The sequence below is a fragment of the Corvus brachyrhynchos genome, unplaced genomic scaffold (assembly GCF_000691975.1).
Source record: "Corvus brachyrhynchos isolate BGI_N302 unplaced genomic scaffold, ASM69197v1 scaffold31, whole genome shotgun sequence".
Classification (NCBI taxonomy): domain Eukaryota; kingdom Metazoa; phylum Chordata; class Aves; order Passeriformes; family Corvidae; genus Corvus; species Corvus brachyrhynchos.
This window is the reverse complement of record NW_008236196.1, coordinates 3,154,046-3,169,273: the sequence shown is the minus strand read 5'-3', so window position 1 is coordinate 3,169,273 and position 15,228 is coordinate 3,154,046. Positions and strand designations below refer to the sequence as shown.

Here is a 15,228-nt window from a genome sequence, read left to right as displayed (position 1 = left end):
CCCCAGTCTGGGCCTTTCCCTCTTTCCAGGGGATCATTCCACAAGCAAATTTGTCTTGCAGCCAAGGATTGTTCCCTCATCCTCAGCCTGTATTCTCCCTTTAAAAACTTCCTGCTGTTATTTCTGCATTTGTTTGTGCTCCAGCCTGGCATGTTCCAGTTAAGTGCTGCAGCAACAAAGTATTTTCGCTAGCCCATGAGGCTGAGGAAGTTCTAAGCAATTTCACCAGCATTGTGTAGGGTGACAGACTGTTCCCATACTCCAGAGTCATGTGTGTGCAGGCCACCACACACCAGAACCATTTGGGATACAGTCAAGCTCAGCTGTAGGTCAAACTTCTTCCTTTCAGTAATGGAAACCTGAATAGCTGAGCAGTTTTCTTTTCAGCATGGAGGTTTTTGCATGGAAAATGTGGACTAACAGTCTATCCAGAACAGTCCCTGAATTCAAGCCAGCATTTAGATGCTCTCTTAATGTGAATACAGCACTCATGTTCTTCTGGCAGGTCAAAGTATTGGTTAAAACACAACACTGTGAAGTTGTTCCCTTTCCAGAAGGACTAGGGGATATCACAGGTTCCCTCACTCTGGGGTCTGTCAGCAAGAGGTGCTGTAAGATTATGGAGTACTTGATTTTGAGCACTCAGCTGCCACTCCATTTTCATCTTCCAATGGGAAGAGCATAACTTGGCACAGATAGTATCCAAGTCAATCCTTCCTCCATCACCTGAACCAGAGGAGTTGCTCTGTGTTAAGCAAGAGGCAGGCTCCCTACAAATTCCTGATGAATTACAAAGTTCTCAGGCTCTGCGGACACCTCTCGTCCCTAGGAGCAGAATCTGGTTTCCCTACTATCAGCATTTCACTCCAGCAGCATGTGGTTCCTCTCATCTGCATGGAAACTGTTGTGCATAGCATGTGTATTCAAAAGCAAAGAGCCAGAGCTGCTGCAGGTGAGCAAAGCCAAGAGGTGTCATGGGAAGGGATGTGGCAGGGAGGAGGCAGTCTTGCCAGCACTTTGATCGAGTGCTTCCTGCAGTCTCCAGCCCTCTGCCTTCTGCTCTTAATCCAAACAAAAGCCATATTGAAAAAATTCAGTGAGGGTTCAGAAGTTCAGACTTGAACTGTACCAACATGGCCTTTGCTTGAGCTGTGTACAGGACTGTGGTTTTCACATTTCCCTTACCCTGCACATGGAAACCATGGTGCCTACGCTAGGTCTAAAGTGGCAGCCTCCTAGTGGGAAGGCCTGCCCACTGAATAGAATCCATGAAAACAGACTTCAACATGCTACAGAGATTTTAAGCTCTTACAATGAGTGCAGGTGAACTAACCATAGTTGTTTCCATCCTGCTTATATCTTGCCTTTTCCCATCAGGGAAATCCCACCAGGGTTCCTATCACACTTTATCCAAACTATTCATCTGTGCACTTGGAGTCTAGGAATTCTTGTTCTTGCTCAGGTCCCTACCATACTCAAGGGGGCAAGCAGAGCCCCAAGGTGAGTCACAGTTCCCAAGACTGGCAGTTCTCTCCCCCTTTGCCTAGACTGGGAGCTCTGCACACTGAGGTGACAGGTTGGGAGACTGCGGACCAGCCGCATTTGGCATCCACCTGAAGGGTCTGTCTTGACAACCTTCAGCTACTTGAGTAAATTCAGTCTGCCAGTGTGTGTGATTATAAAAGCTCTCCAATACAAACCTTGTTGGATACAATGAAAAGTTGGGAGACTTGGCTAGAAAAGGGTGTACAGTATCTTACATGAGTGGCAGAGTTTGCAGAAAAGTCCTGTGTGCTGGACTTTGAAGCTGTCCTATGTGAGTTTTGTGGATTGTTTTTACTCACAGATAAAACCCCCAATCTGTGAATCAGTAGGAAATGGAGTTAGTCAAAGAGGAGAAGGAACTTTGTAGACTGACTGCTCCCAGGCATCAGGCTTTTGCACTGCTGAATCAAGGTTAAAAAAAAAAAAAAAAAAAAGGAGAAATGAACAGGTGGGATTTAAACAATGCAGCTGTTTTCTTGCTTCCTTCATCTCAGAAAAAAAAATAAAAAAAAAAAAAAAAAAAAGGCAGCAAACAAAATAGGACAAGTTTGAGTTTGGGACAAAGCAAGTATTAAAAGCCCAAAAAGCAAATGTGCTCCAGGAAGGGAAAGCGTCCAAATGTCTGTTTCAGCTAACAATGAAAAGCCCCAGCCTGCAGTCCCCAAAGGAAGCCAAAAGCCTGGACCAGAGGGCTGGATTAGACCTGCTCAAAAGAGAAATAACAAAAGCTTTAAAATCAGGCCATTACTAAATCCTCCTTCCTATGCAGAATTGGGGTGTGCACTTCCAGCCCCCACACAGAAACAGAGGGATTTCTTAAAAAGCCACTGTCTGTCTAAACCTGCATACAGCATTGATGTGTATCTCACATTCACACATTCACTTCTCTCCCAGTGAGATCATTTATTATCACAGGAGCACTTTCCCGTAATCGTGTGGACACGTGACCAGAATTGCACTTGGCACACTGATGCATTAAAACAATTTGGGATTTTTTTTTCCTCCTTTGCTCTAAGTGTAGTCTTGCAATACCAAAATTTGTGCCATGGCACTCCCCTTGCAGCAAAGGGAGTATGAAATGGAGGACCTAGCCCATGTGCCCATCTAATACGCCTACAGCTTCTCCCAAAGGAGCTGCCTTGCCATGGTCCTTTGCCAGATTCCAAACTGGGGACCTGCGTTTGGTCTCTCTGAACTCCCCTTGCATGTGAAATTGGAGACAGGAAAGTCTCTCCTACTTCCTGTCCTGATGCTGTTATGTAAGGGATTCCACTAATGCACAGGCATAGCATTACAGGTCAGAAGGGATGAGTTTAATGCATGTATAGGAGAGCAAGTGCCTGGATCTTGTTCTGTGTCATCACCCAGACCTTTCCTGCTGTTGCATCTTGGTCTTTTAACTGTCATAAACTTACTCCTCAAAGCAAAAGCAAATCACTTTGAAAGTGGCTTGATTTCAGAGGCGGAAAGCTCCACATGTGATTCATTTTTCAGTTTCTGTTGTTGCGGAGTACTGAGGAAGAAAAGTGCTAAATGGGCTGCTGTTATGCAGTCTGTAGCTGCCTGGCATAGCAAGCTTTCTTTGTAGTTCTCAGGAATGTGCCAAATGCCTTCAGACAAATGTATTACATGGTCTCTATCCAAAGTTCTTAATATCTCAAATTTGCACGATGCAAATAAAAGGTAACAAAGCTTATTGTGGGGAGGATGACTGATTGAGGTTACATTAACACCATGGGATTACTCAACAGAGGCATGCAAACACTGCTGGACAAAGTTTATCAGTCTGTTCCAAATTCTCATTTGTTGGAGCATTGTTTGTGCAGATTATGCTAAAGTTTTAGTTTGGATCTTTATTGTCTGAAAAGACTCCTCTTTCTCTAAGGACCTCTATTCCCCTCTTTATTGGTAGCAAAAGATTTAAAGCCTAACAAAACTGCAGGCCACCCAGCCACAGGGTAAGATTTCCAGTAACTGATTCTGGATCTGAAATCCCCTGCCTGTTTGCAAAGCCAAGTCTAAAACTTCAGATGGTCAAAAGCAGAGGATATTTGCCAGGCACTGCTCTTCACAGAGATTTGTAGTTGTGATGATAATTCCATTTTAATACCTCTTACACTGTAGGTGCTGACTTCCTGCACTAGCAAGCTGCAGTAGTATTGTACAGAGAAGACTAGAGCAAATTTGGACATATAAAAATACTAGACTAGGCTAGAAACCCATTCCATGCAGAAGTAATAACTGATTATCCCCCCAAAGTAAATTAATTCATTTTCAGAAGCTTTCTCGCAGAATTTAGCCTTTGTAATTAGTTTACCTTATTGAGACCAGCTGTTGAAATAACACTTCCCCTGGAGGCTGGATGCATTCAGTCTTGGATTTAGTTCCAATTAAGGGATTTGGCACTCCAGTTTAGCTGCAGGTGAACAACTTGCCAACAGCCTGGATACTGTACCTGACTTGTTTTGTGAAACTGGAAGTCAAGCAGGTGCCAGTGGGTTCAGTAGAGAGATGAGCTTAGAAATTCCAAAACAAACAAAAACTCCTTTCCAGTGGTCCCTTCTGAATTGAGGGAGCTTGGGCTCATGGTTATTCCTTTTATAAAAAGGCATGTTAGGGAGGCAAAGGCTGTAGTGCCTTGCTTCTGCTTCAGTTGGAACATTTTCTCAGTGATCAGTCTCAGAATGAAATGTGTTTGTGTTCTTTTGACAGGTACCTGACCCGCTGGCCCATCAGATCTGCAAAGCCCATTTGGAAGAGGGGCCCTAAGTGGTGCAAAAAGCCCTTTCCAGTCGGACACCCTTTGCTGAAGGATAATGTCAAATATACACAAAAGCCTCTCTGTTTAAATCACTAGTGGCCAGAAGTGGCATAGTCAGTAAGCACACGTTTTCCACTGTTCTGCTGGGGTTTTTTCCAAGTTTGTCAATATCTCCAATTTTCTTATTCCAGAATTGTCCTTAGTACTCTACGTTGTGTCCAGCTGTGATCTCTTCCTCTAGGAGAATACAAGAGCTATCAAAACAAAGTTCAGTGTGCAGGATGATTTGAGGAAAGCAAGGGGCAAAGACTTCTACCTCAAAGCCAGAAAGGATCTGAAGGCTTTTGTTTCTTTATGTTCCACAAATGGGTTTGGGAAAGGATGTTTCCTTCTTTTCCCAGCAGTGAGTGGTGTTTCCCCATTCACATGTGTTTCAAGTCAGATTTGTCTCATTTGGGCTTTTGTACCTGTGACACGGATGGAAGAAAAATTTCTCTGCAGCACTGTATTTTCTTTGCAGCAACAGAAATTGTTAATGACTACTGAACTTAATTTTTTTATTATTATCATTTGTACTAGCCATAATTTGCATCAGAACACCTGTGGCAGTGGCAAACAGGTGTGTGTCTTACACGTCCCCTTAAGAATTCCTGGCTCGTGCTTCACTCCTGAATCTGGTAAATACACAGTGGTGACATCCTTGATGACCTGGCCTGTTTTTTTTTCCCCTGGCAAATAAATTTTCCATAAATCTTCCATGTCAGTGATATGGTTGCTTCCTGGGATAATTTGGAGCTGGTTATCCATCCTGTAACTAAAAGGTGGCACCATTTCTCTCCCTGTGTAGTACACATACGGATCTTCCACCAACTGACCGCTGCTAATTCCGGGCCTGGTTTGAAAGGCTCATTAAATTTATCATGGTCATTATTGTTTTGGCTCCATTTCTTTGGTATTTGTCTGGGGGCTACAAATTGATACGGAATTTTTATGTCCTACTGTGACACTTAACCTTGGATTGCTTTTATCAGAATAGTCTGCTAATACCTAACAGCATGGACAGGAACAAAAGGTAAGGATAAATCTGTATTATCCAGGAAATCAAATTAGATTCAAATGGTTCTTTTTAGCCTTATTTTGTGAAATGAAAGCCCTAGATTCAGCCCCTTGAGCTGGCCAAGACCTTTTGCTTTGGGAGACAGAGCCAAGACTTCATTAACCATACTGAGATAAAATCTCTGGCTGACTGTCTCTGTTTTATAAAGCTTTGAAAGCTACAGCCCTTCAGAAAGGAAAATGTTTTTCTTTATTCTCATACATACAGAAGTTACTATGTCTTCTATCCCAGGTAGCTCTGCTCAGTGAGCTTTGCTAAGGGAAAAGTCACTGGATTAAACCATTGCCTTGACATGGACCTAAATAAGCACATTTTTCAAGACCAGGTGATGCCCACAGCTATTTTTTTCCTACAGTTGAGTGACATGAGCTGGAAAGACCCCTCTAATTTTGGACATCTAACATCTCTTCAATACTCTCTTCAATATGCCTTTCTAGAGTTCAGGGTTTAGTACAGATCTCTTACAGTATATATCAGCTTTCCACTCTGACTCCGACTCTGCTTTTGTCATTCATGGGTGACAGCAGGTATTCATTCATGTCTCCAAATTAGTTCTTGTGTAAGCAAGGTGCTTTTGTAATCAGACAGATGGCCTAGGTTTGATTTCTGACCTAGAGCTTGCCTCTCAGGGAAGAAAATGCCATTTGTTACTATCTAAAGGATCTGCAGTGACACATTACAGGGAGAGCTCGGTGCTAATAATCCCAAGGTTGTGTTCAGTCCCCATATGGGCCATTCACTTACAAGCTGGACTTGATAGTCCTTGTGGGTCCCTTCCAACTCAGAATATTCTGTGATTCTCTGAATTCAATCTGGAGTTGAGGGAGGATTGCATACAATGAAGTCTTAGGAAAAGAATCAGGGCCAGAGTCCAGGCACAAAAGAATGCTGCTCAAAGTGCAGAGGTTTCACTTTTTTATTAGAACAAGCAGTAAACAAAATTTCCTATGTATAAAGTCTAAATCTTTTCTAGTTCTTGAGTCCTTGTCCCTGACAGAAGAGTCACAGCATGAAGGGCAGATCGAGGTTCTTCTCACCAGTGCCAAAGTAGACGTAGCCAAATTGCTTGGTCATTGGGACATGGTAGAATGTCAGTCCCAGCCACAGCAGGCTCCGCAGCACCACCACAGTGCCTCCCTTCTCCAGCTGGATACTCCAGGAGCCTGTGTGAGAAGATAGGCAGGTGAATCACTGGAAAAGAGAAAGAGGCAGCGTTCCTGCAGCGAGTTGTCCTGAGCTGAGAGACGGGCTGCCATGGGTTCTACCTGACCAGTTAACAGGGCACAAGGCTGCACTGGAGTTTGTGACACCTGAAAGGAGGAGGTCGGGGAGAACATACACCTCGATGCCCTGTTTTCCCTTTGTCAGTTCAGCACTGCAGGCTGCCCTCATTTCCAGATGTCTGTGTCTAGGTCCACATAGTAATATATTCCCATGGCTTTGGTGATAACGTTATATGCGTCACAGGAAGGGACCCTCAAGCTCCAGACTTGTATAGTTGATCCCCAGGAGAGGCTGCAGCTATTCTCGACTGCTTCTGAGTGGGCAGCAGTTACTCCAACAAGCTCTACCACCTACTTGGTGTAGCTAATAGCTTTAGAGAGCCAAGATGAGTTCTAGCAATCCTGCATAGGTATGAAATTTGTCCTTAAAATAAACTTGTAGCATTAGTAGTGGGAAGAGGAAGAAGGTGCTTTCCTCCTTCAGGGAAGACTGGTTTCTCTGATGCAGCAAATGGAAAAAAAAAGAGAAAATGAAAAGTAGGGTATTTCCTATCTCTGAGAAATTTATGGAAAAGGTTAATTCTCTTCAGTCGTTCTTGGCTCCACCGTTGAAGAGGATGTGCGTGGTAGGGGCAGAGGGATTAGTTTCCACATTAATTTTGCCTTGGCTCCACAGAAGAGGTTCAGAGCCAGTGTGAAAATGCAGTTTCTTCTGGATGCAAGGAGCTCAGAGCCACTGAGTATTTATTTTGCATCTGACATGACAGCTTGGGAACTGTGCCAGAGGGAGGGGGCTGAAGCATCACCTTGGATTCAGTGCCAGAGGGCAAGGAACTTCGAGGAGAAGAAAATACCAGCTTCAGCACCAAATTAGTAATGCCTAGAGGCTACAGTGGAGGGGAGAAGGGTCCTCGTTTTGAACAGTCAGGCTACCACTGGCCTAGAGTCAAGCAGTCAGCCTGTCTGCACACAAAGCCAAAATCTGCCAATTCCAGAGTAAGCAGAAAGTGCTTAATGTGCTGGGCCATTTAGGCAGTATTCATCTTTGTAGATAATTTTAGGCTCATTAATTTTAGCCTCATCAATTTATGCTATGATTCATGCTTACTCATGTCACGGTTAGCCTGGGGAAGGGCTTCTATGATTGCTGTCAGCTGCCTGTCCTCCCCCTCCCACTCACTTGTGACTCTTGGCCAATTTTAGTCACATCCGACAAAGGGCTGAAGGGCTTTAACACCACAGGTTCCTACAGCATCCCTGGGATGTGGCCCAAGCGTTGTCTGCAGCTCCTGGAGCTTTGTTTGGTCTTCCAGCAGCTGCAGGGAAGCACAGGCTGTTAGGCCTGCCTGACAGCCAGAGGCAGCAGCTAGCTGGACAATCCACATTTGTGCAGCCTTGGGCTCTTGCGTGCTCCCTCACAGTACATGTTGTCTCATGTGCACTTGATGGCAAACTACGGTAGCTGAGGGAAGGAGGGAAGTTGAAGGGAAACATTTATGTGGTGGCTGCAGAACCAGCAAGGAACAATACAATTCAAACCCCTGTAAACCCAGATGACATGAGTTGTGCCACTGTTACCTAACTCTTCACTTCGTATTTCTGTACTTCTCAAAAGTTTCTTGGACACCACTATTTCCTCTGTCTTCTTCAGTAGCAAGTTCCACATGTTTGTTATACTATAATATGCAAGCCCTGTGTCACCTCTGATCTGTTACCTTTCAAAGTACTCTCTTCAGCCTTGTGCAAATGTGGAACTCAGTGAACAGCAATACCTACCTCCTTTCTGACAGACTCACTCAAGCTGCTGGACAGAAGTACAAAACAGACATTCACAGTCTTTTGACTCGGGAGATTTCTGCTTTGGAGAACTTAATTCTGACTCACTCTCCTCCACGTTTCCACTAAAGACAAACAACTGGAGTTGCAGTAAAGCAGTGCACTTCTTAATATGAGACGGTCAATACAGGTGTGTGCCATCTTGTCACCTTTCTTGCCCTGTGACATTCTTTACACAAGTCCTAGGTACAACATGAGCTAATATCTTCACAAGCAGTGGTTTCACATACAAGGCAACCCCAATCTCCCATCCAGTCTCTCTGTTGGCACTCACATGGACACAAACTGGACTGGATCTTTTTCATACCTGGAGTAAAAACACCTATTATGGTTCAGCCACTAGGATTACAAATCCTGATGGAGGGGGTCTCTTAAAAAATACGCATGTTCTTAAGAAATTTCACCACTTGGATAGCATGTAAACCCAGATGAGGAACACTTCACTACAAGGCAGATCATCCAGCAACTGAAGCTCTATAGCCACTTGCTGTCAAAGGAGAAGCTTTCAGTTTCTGGAACTTTGTCTCTACAAGTGGCAGTAGCATGACCGTGCATAGGAGCGTTGAGCAACAAGCAGCAAGCAAATAGGTCTGAATGTAATAGTGACAAATAACTTTGTCAATTTCTCCTCTGAACGACTGCTCCCAGTGCATGGTTCTTCAGGTTGAATTTGCAGAAATGATCTACAAGTCTTTCCTCCAAATACTGGTGGTACTTGCTGCAGCTTTACACACTGGTTTGTGGGGAAGGGGACGACAACATGCTGTAAACTTTTTGAAACGTTTCTCTGACAAAAAGATGATGCAATGAGGAACTCTCATTGTCTTTGATTTAGGACCAGTCCTCTGAGAAGCAAGTCTGTCAAGAATAGGACTATGCCTTGCCTTGCTGACCGGTGAAAACCTTTAGGGATTATCTACTTTGGTAGTGCCTCCTAACATACTGGAAGCATCTAACAACCTGGGTACATGTGATAGCTTGCTTATGTATGTTCACCTACACAAATGAACCTTCTGCCCCAAACCATTTACACAGAACAAAAAGAAATGCATGGAGCATGACAAGTGGGAAAGGTAAGAGTGAAAACAGGGATTTTAATGCTGTTAGGAACTATATCTGTATTCAGACATCTTTTTGTTGGATAAATTCACAGAGGAGGTAGAGTAAATCAAGTTCAACATAATTAAATCCCCACATCTGTGCTCTGGGGCAATAGAGTATGGATCCATGATCTCCTCAGAACATTTACCCAGTGACACACAGACTTACCAATCTCAGCAGAGTATTCGTCAGCAGACTCTGCTGATCAAAGGAAGTTCCCATGCACCTTCACATCTGGCAGAAACGGACAGATATAATTGAAGATGGCTCCATTCACTTTCACGCTACATCTCTGAAGGCTGTGATGTGCAGTTTCTGCATTTCCCTATCATCTGTCCAAGCTGTGAACCTTCAAAGGGCTCGAATTTGCCATTTCATAAATGTGAGACCTTTGGGGAATATTAATTACTATTGTTATACTTTCCAGCTCTTCTCTGGCCCTTCACTCTCCATGTAGTTCTACACAAATATGGGCAGTAAAGTTTTGCTGATGCTGCATAAGCCTTCCTGTGAAATGAGGGCCTGAACAAAAACAAGCAGGTTACATAAGGGCAATCCCATCTGGACCAGCACAACAGGTTGAGAACAGGAAAAAATTACAAGAAGCTGTCTGGAACTGTAATGTCATTTTCACTGGAATCCTGTTTTCAGCCAGAATGATGATTAGTCCTAGAGCTGCTCTTTATTCTGCAGAGCCAAAGAGGAGCAGCAGTGCCACCTTCCACCTTCTACTAACTGGATCACTGGAGACATTTTTTTAACCTAGTCGTCAAAGGTTATTTATTCAATATACTTTTCCAGACTGGACTTTTGCAACACACAAAACCCATTCAGAAACTGCATTTGATACACAATGCTGGTGTATTTTCTAAGAAGAGATTACATTAAAGTTCTGTAACCTATCTGGGTTCTTTGGACCTTTTCATTAAGAGAAAAAATAAGAACCTGTTATCTCAGTACATTTTTTTCCCCATAACTCACCACATCAGCAGTACTTCAAGAAATGGTGCATAAAACACAATTTGAATTCGTGAGACATGGAGAAAGTTGTTCTCTTGGAAAGATACAGGACACTTGTGTTCTCTTCCATCACAGCTCAAATCTCACAATATTCAACCAAGATGCTTTTTCAGGCTCACATTTCTTGTAGGAGCTTGAAATACTGCTGTCATAAATTACTCTAGAAGTACTTTAAACAGTAACTAATGAACAGTATGGCAATAATAGCTTAAAATGAACATGCCACCTTCCTCAGGAGAAAGTCTCAGAAATGCATTTAATAATGCAATATAAAAAGGAATGAGAACTATGAAAATTAAATGCTACTTTTATCCTTTTTTTTTCTTTTTCTCTCTTTTGTTTTTTAAACTTCTGTGCTATTACAGACAGTTCTTGGGGTAAAACCATTGCATAGATAGCTGCAAGTCTGTGTTAGTATACAAATCAGAAGCAGGCTGCTGGGTCCAAATCTTTTCCATCACTGGCTGAGAATATTCCATGGCAGTCCCTCTGTCAGACAATATGTCTTTACTGAGAGACTGGGAAGCTCAAAACATCAGTCTGTAAGGTACACCAAGATTCCTAGATAAAAGTTGTCAAGAAAAAAAGATTTAAAAGTACTAATATTTGCATTGTAGGGAATACAACTAGAACTAGGAGACAGCAAGTAAATGTTGGATTTCCTAGAGTTAAATACTGATTCTAACTTGCATCTCGATGTGTGCTGTCTCTAAATCAGGCAGCAGAGTTAACTTCACTCATCATGTAAAGCTTGCTGAGGTGCAGGGAACTGGTCATTGCTCTCACACTAGAGAGTCCTACCAGTAACACTGCTCTGTTGAGGTTCCCAAAGTTCAAAATGCATTTTTTAAAAGAGCAAGTTAATATTTAAGCTGCACCCAGAAAACTTAAGAAAGCCAAGCACTGTCTGTGCTGAAACCATTGCCTGTTGCAGCTCCAGAAGGGAAGGGAGGGAGCTGCTGTGTGGGAGGAAAGAGCATGGGAAAAGTATCCGCTGGATGAAGATCTGGAGCTTCCTATTCCCTCTTTGGATCAGGCTGCAGCCTCCACCCCTCCAAACACAGGCCGGAATTCTGAGGAGTTCCTTACATCTTTCCCAAACAAGAAAGTGCTTTGAAGATGCTGATGCTCACCCAGTGTTAAACCACTGCCTTTTTTATGGCCCTTCAACAGCTGCCAGAACACCAGGGCTGAATTTCAAAAGTCAACCTCCTTCTCAGCTTCTTCTTCCTTTCCAGTCGCCAATAGAAATCCCTGTCTCATCCCCCATGTCTGCCTCAGCTATGGGCTGAATCTTGTAATCCACAGAAGTAATAGGGAGCGTGAGACATGAGCTTTTAAACAAAACCCTTTTAAGAGGGCTGTTTGCAGAAGAACTTTCCTGCCGTAACTGGTCCACTTTCAGTATGACCTCTCATAACACTGCTGCTTTGGAGGTGATTCAGTGATGTCTCATTTCAGTGCAAGCTTGAGAAGAAACAGCTTTAAGAGCTAGACAGCCTGATAGAGAGGCTCCACATTGCAAAAGCTCACAGAGGGTCATAAAAGTGACATTATCAATTCCTCTTCAAAGGAGGAAATGTCTCAAGGGAAAAGCAGCTACAGCGTGGTTGCACTTACCATTAACACAGTATGCTGCCACAAGAGCAGGTCTATTGCTGCAGTTAGTCCCGAGTGAGAGTCAAACATGGAGTTCCAGGACAAATATTAACACCCAGAGAGGGGCAACATAACATTTCCCTCTGCAAAAGCAGCCGCTGCTTGGCTGCATGACCCCAAGCACTTAGAGCTGACAAAGCCTCACTACACCCATGGGATTTATCTTCCATTTCCCTCCAACAGAAAATCCTACACTGGGAAGAGCTTCCTACTTCTAATTTGTTGTCTGTGGGGAGCAAAGACAAATTGCAAACCAGAGCAGCTGTAAGGAAAGGTCACTGTGCTTTGGCTCTCAATAAATTGTGCCACACGGACATTTCATGCACAGCCTACCAGCCATAAGGACACATCCAAACACTCCTATGTGGGGCCCAAACTCCTTCGTGCCACTTACTGGCTGCAAACTAAATCTCTTTCATTTGCTTGACACACCACCTGCACCCCATATGTTAACACTGCTGTCAATATTTCCAATTCCCCATACAACTATTTAATAATAATTAAATAAAAACACAGACTGGTTGCAGGTTCAGTACTATTTTTAAAAGCCTCCAGAGCCAGGAAAGCACAGCTTACAGTCAGATGCTGCCAAGCAACCCTTGCATGGTCCTAATGCCTTCCATGTCCTTGAGACACAAAAACCACCATGCCCAAACCCCAAAAGTAAAATGATCATACTTTAGAGGCTTTTCCTCTCCATTATCCTCTCCTACTGGGGATGCCTTTACAGTAGAAATGATTTTGACAGGCCCAGGCCTTCCATTTACACATGAAGAACCTCTTTCCTTTTTGAAGACTCAGGGATCACAGTGCTGTCCCAGATACACGGTATTCAGGTACCTCCAAGTAAAAAAGAAATGCAGGCCATACTTAGACATCCAACAACAGTGCTGCTTAATCCAATTGAAGCAGCCTCTGCCCTCAAACCTGTATTCCCACCCTCATCATTCTTCCATCATAGAGATCACGAAAGTGTTTGTTTACTGCTCAGTGAGTCAGGTTGGGGAAATGATCTGGCTGAAAAATACACTGGACAGAAATAACATTATTTTTCCAGCTGGAATCTGACTGCACAGCCAGCAATGCCAACACAAAAGAAGGGACAATACACAGATATAAATGAGCAGCAGAGGATGGGAAGGACTGAAAAAGCTCGTACTGAAGTAATACACATCAAATTAGAGCCTCCCTTATACCCTGTTAGTTTGCCCTTTAGTACTAAATCCACCTGATAAAACAAAACAAAACAAAACAATTCTCATTTAAAAAAAGATGCAGACTGCGCAGAAAGCATTAAAGACTTGGAATAGGGCTGTGCACTAGAAGAAACAGCAAGATCATATGCAATCAAAACTTATAAGGAGTAGGAAAAACTGATTAAAATCCATGCTATTTGTATTCTGACAACTATCATACAGATCATTGAATCTTGGGTTTTCTGTAGTAAATTTAGAAATCTCTCAGAGTGGCAAATCACCTCCTTCCAAAGCACAAGTTAATGCTAGATCTCATCACACTCCATATTTCTTGTTCAGCTGGTCGCTGTGGAAACGTTTTTGGAGCGTGCCAGGAGTCACGTAGCATCTACCTGGGGAGCCCCCGCATTAATCCGTCACCTTCGTGGGTTTCTCTGAGCCCATTGGTTGGTAGGAAGAAAAAGGAGTCTCTTGCTCCTCCCTTTTCTGAATGAAAGACGCTTCCTCTAAATCTTGCTACAGGATTTCAGGCTCAATTCAGCTTCTTTGGGGCTTTTGTCACCAAACAAATGTGATGTCTTTGAAAGAAAGATTAACAGTTTGATGAAAGGATGCAATGGGCAGCTTTGTTCTAGCCTGCTTCCCCTAGAGCTTTTGGTCACTGTCACTTTCTTACCCACGGGAGAATATCTGTCTGACTCTCAGAGGAGATTATGGCCACCTTGTAAGATTTTTCCTCTCCTGGTAACAAAGCACTGGCCACTTTGAGGAGGTGATAATGATGAACGGGGGCTGGATTAGAGGCAAAGAACCTCACATTGATCTCTGAATTCTGAGAAAACACAAAGGAGTCGATGCTGAGATTCAAAACCCATCAAATGCTTAGAGCACATCCAATTCGCTCTCCTGCAGGAGGGGCAAGGCCACAAGCCCTGTCAGTCCCCTAGTTGTACTTCTTACCTCATCGTCAAATTAGCAAGGCTAGTTAAAAGGGCTTGGGATGAGGAACAGATGGCACGGATTATAAATTGTTGATGTTTTTGTACTAAACTAGATATGAATTCTGGACCAAATTACCCGAAGACTTTACCAGTTTCTGAGAATACTGTCACACTGAGCATATCCACACAATGCAGTGTTGATATTCAAGCTACTTCTGAATACTAAAGATGGCTAAGCATCTTCCAGTGCCTGTGATAGCCTAGCTATTTCTGCTCAGCATAACTGCTGTACAAATATACCCAAAGATGAACTGTCCCCTGTCCTTTTCCCTTTACACACTGCCACACACCCCTTCAGCATGCAGAATTTCAATCTATATGATATTCGTGTACAGTAAAACAAGATAATGCCAGTTGGCTTCCTCCTTTGAAAAGCTCTGTGGCCAAAGGGGCAGCAAACAGCAAAGCAAAGCTATATGCAGGGCTGGCACCAGTGCCAGCAACTGCCCAGGCAGGAGCTGCCACTCCTTGGAGCCCCTTCAGGAATAGATCACTCCTAGCAAAAGCTGACCTCGTTCTGACTTCAGTGACACACAGACTGTCCTAGGATTTTCCCCACAAGTAATTTTTCGTCATTCCCTAGAGAAAAAGTTAGGCCAAGGCCAACTAATGTGGTAATAAACCTGCAGCTTCTGGTTCTATAAGGCTTTACCAGCATTTCCCATCATCTTAGCAAGAAGTTCATCTCCTTTTTATGTCCAAGGAACCAGGAGCTTAAATGGAGACAGGGTGGGTCATGATTTCTTTCACTGAGGAGAAAAAAACCCTT

At 43.4% G+C, this 15,228-nt stretch overlaps 2 protein-coding genes across 2 annotated transcripts in view; one reads left to right on the top strand and one right to left on the bottom strand.

The window, feature by feature from the left end:
- The window catches only part of MRPS18A (mitochondrial ribosomal protein S18A), a 24,276-nt gene extending 19,212 nt beyond the window's left edge, over positions 1-5,064 (top strand). Inside the window, exon 7 of the mRNA XM_008640029.2 lies at positions 4,258-5,064. Within this exon, the coding sequence (XP_008638251.2) occupies positions 4,258-4,402 (145 nt within the window). The 3' untranslated portion in view covers positions 4,403-5,064. The remainder of the gene's footprint in view (positions 1-4,257) is intronic.
- A 1,251-nt stretch (positions 5,065-6,315) lies between these two features.
- Positions 6,316-15,228, bottom strand: part of RSPH9 (radial spoke head 9 homolog) — a 29,043-nt gene continuing 20,130 nt past the window's right edge. Inside the window, exon 5 of the mRNA XM_017739951.1 lies at positions 6,316-6,586. Within this exon, the coding sequence (XP_017595440.1) occupies positions 6,426-6,586 (161 nt within the window). The 3' untranslated portion in view covers positions 6,316-6,425. The remainder of the gene's footprint in view (positions 6,587-15,228) is intronic.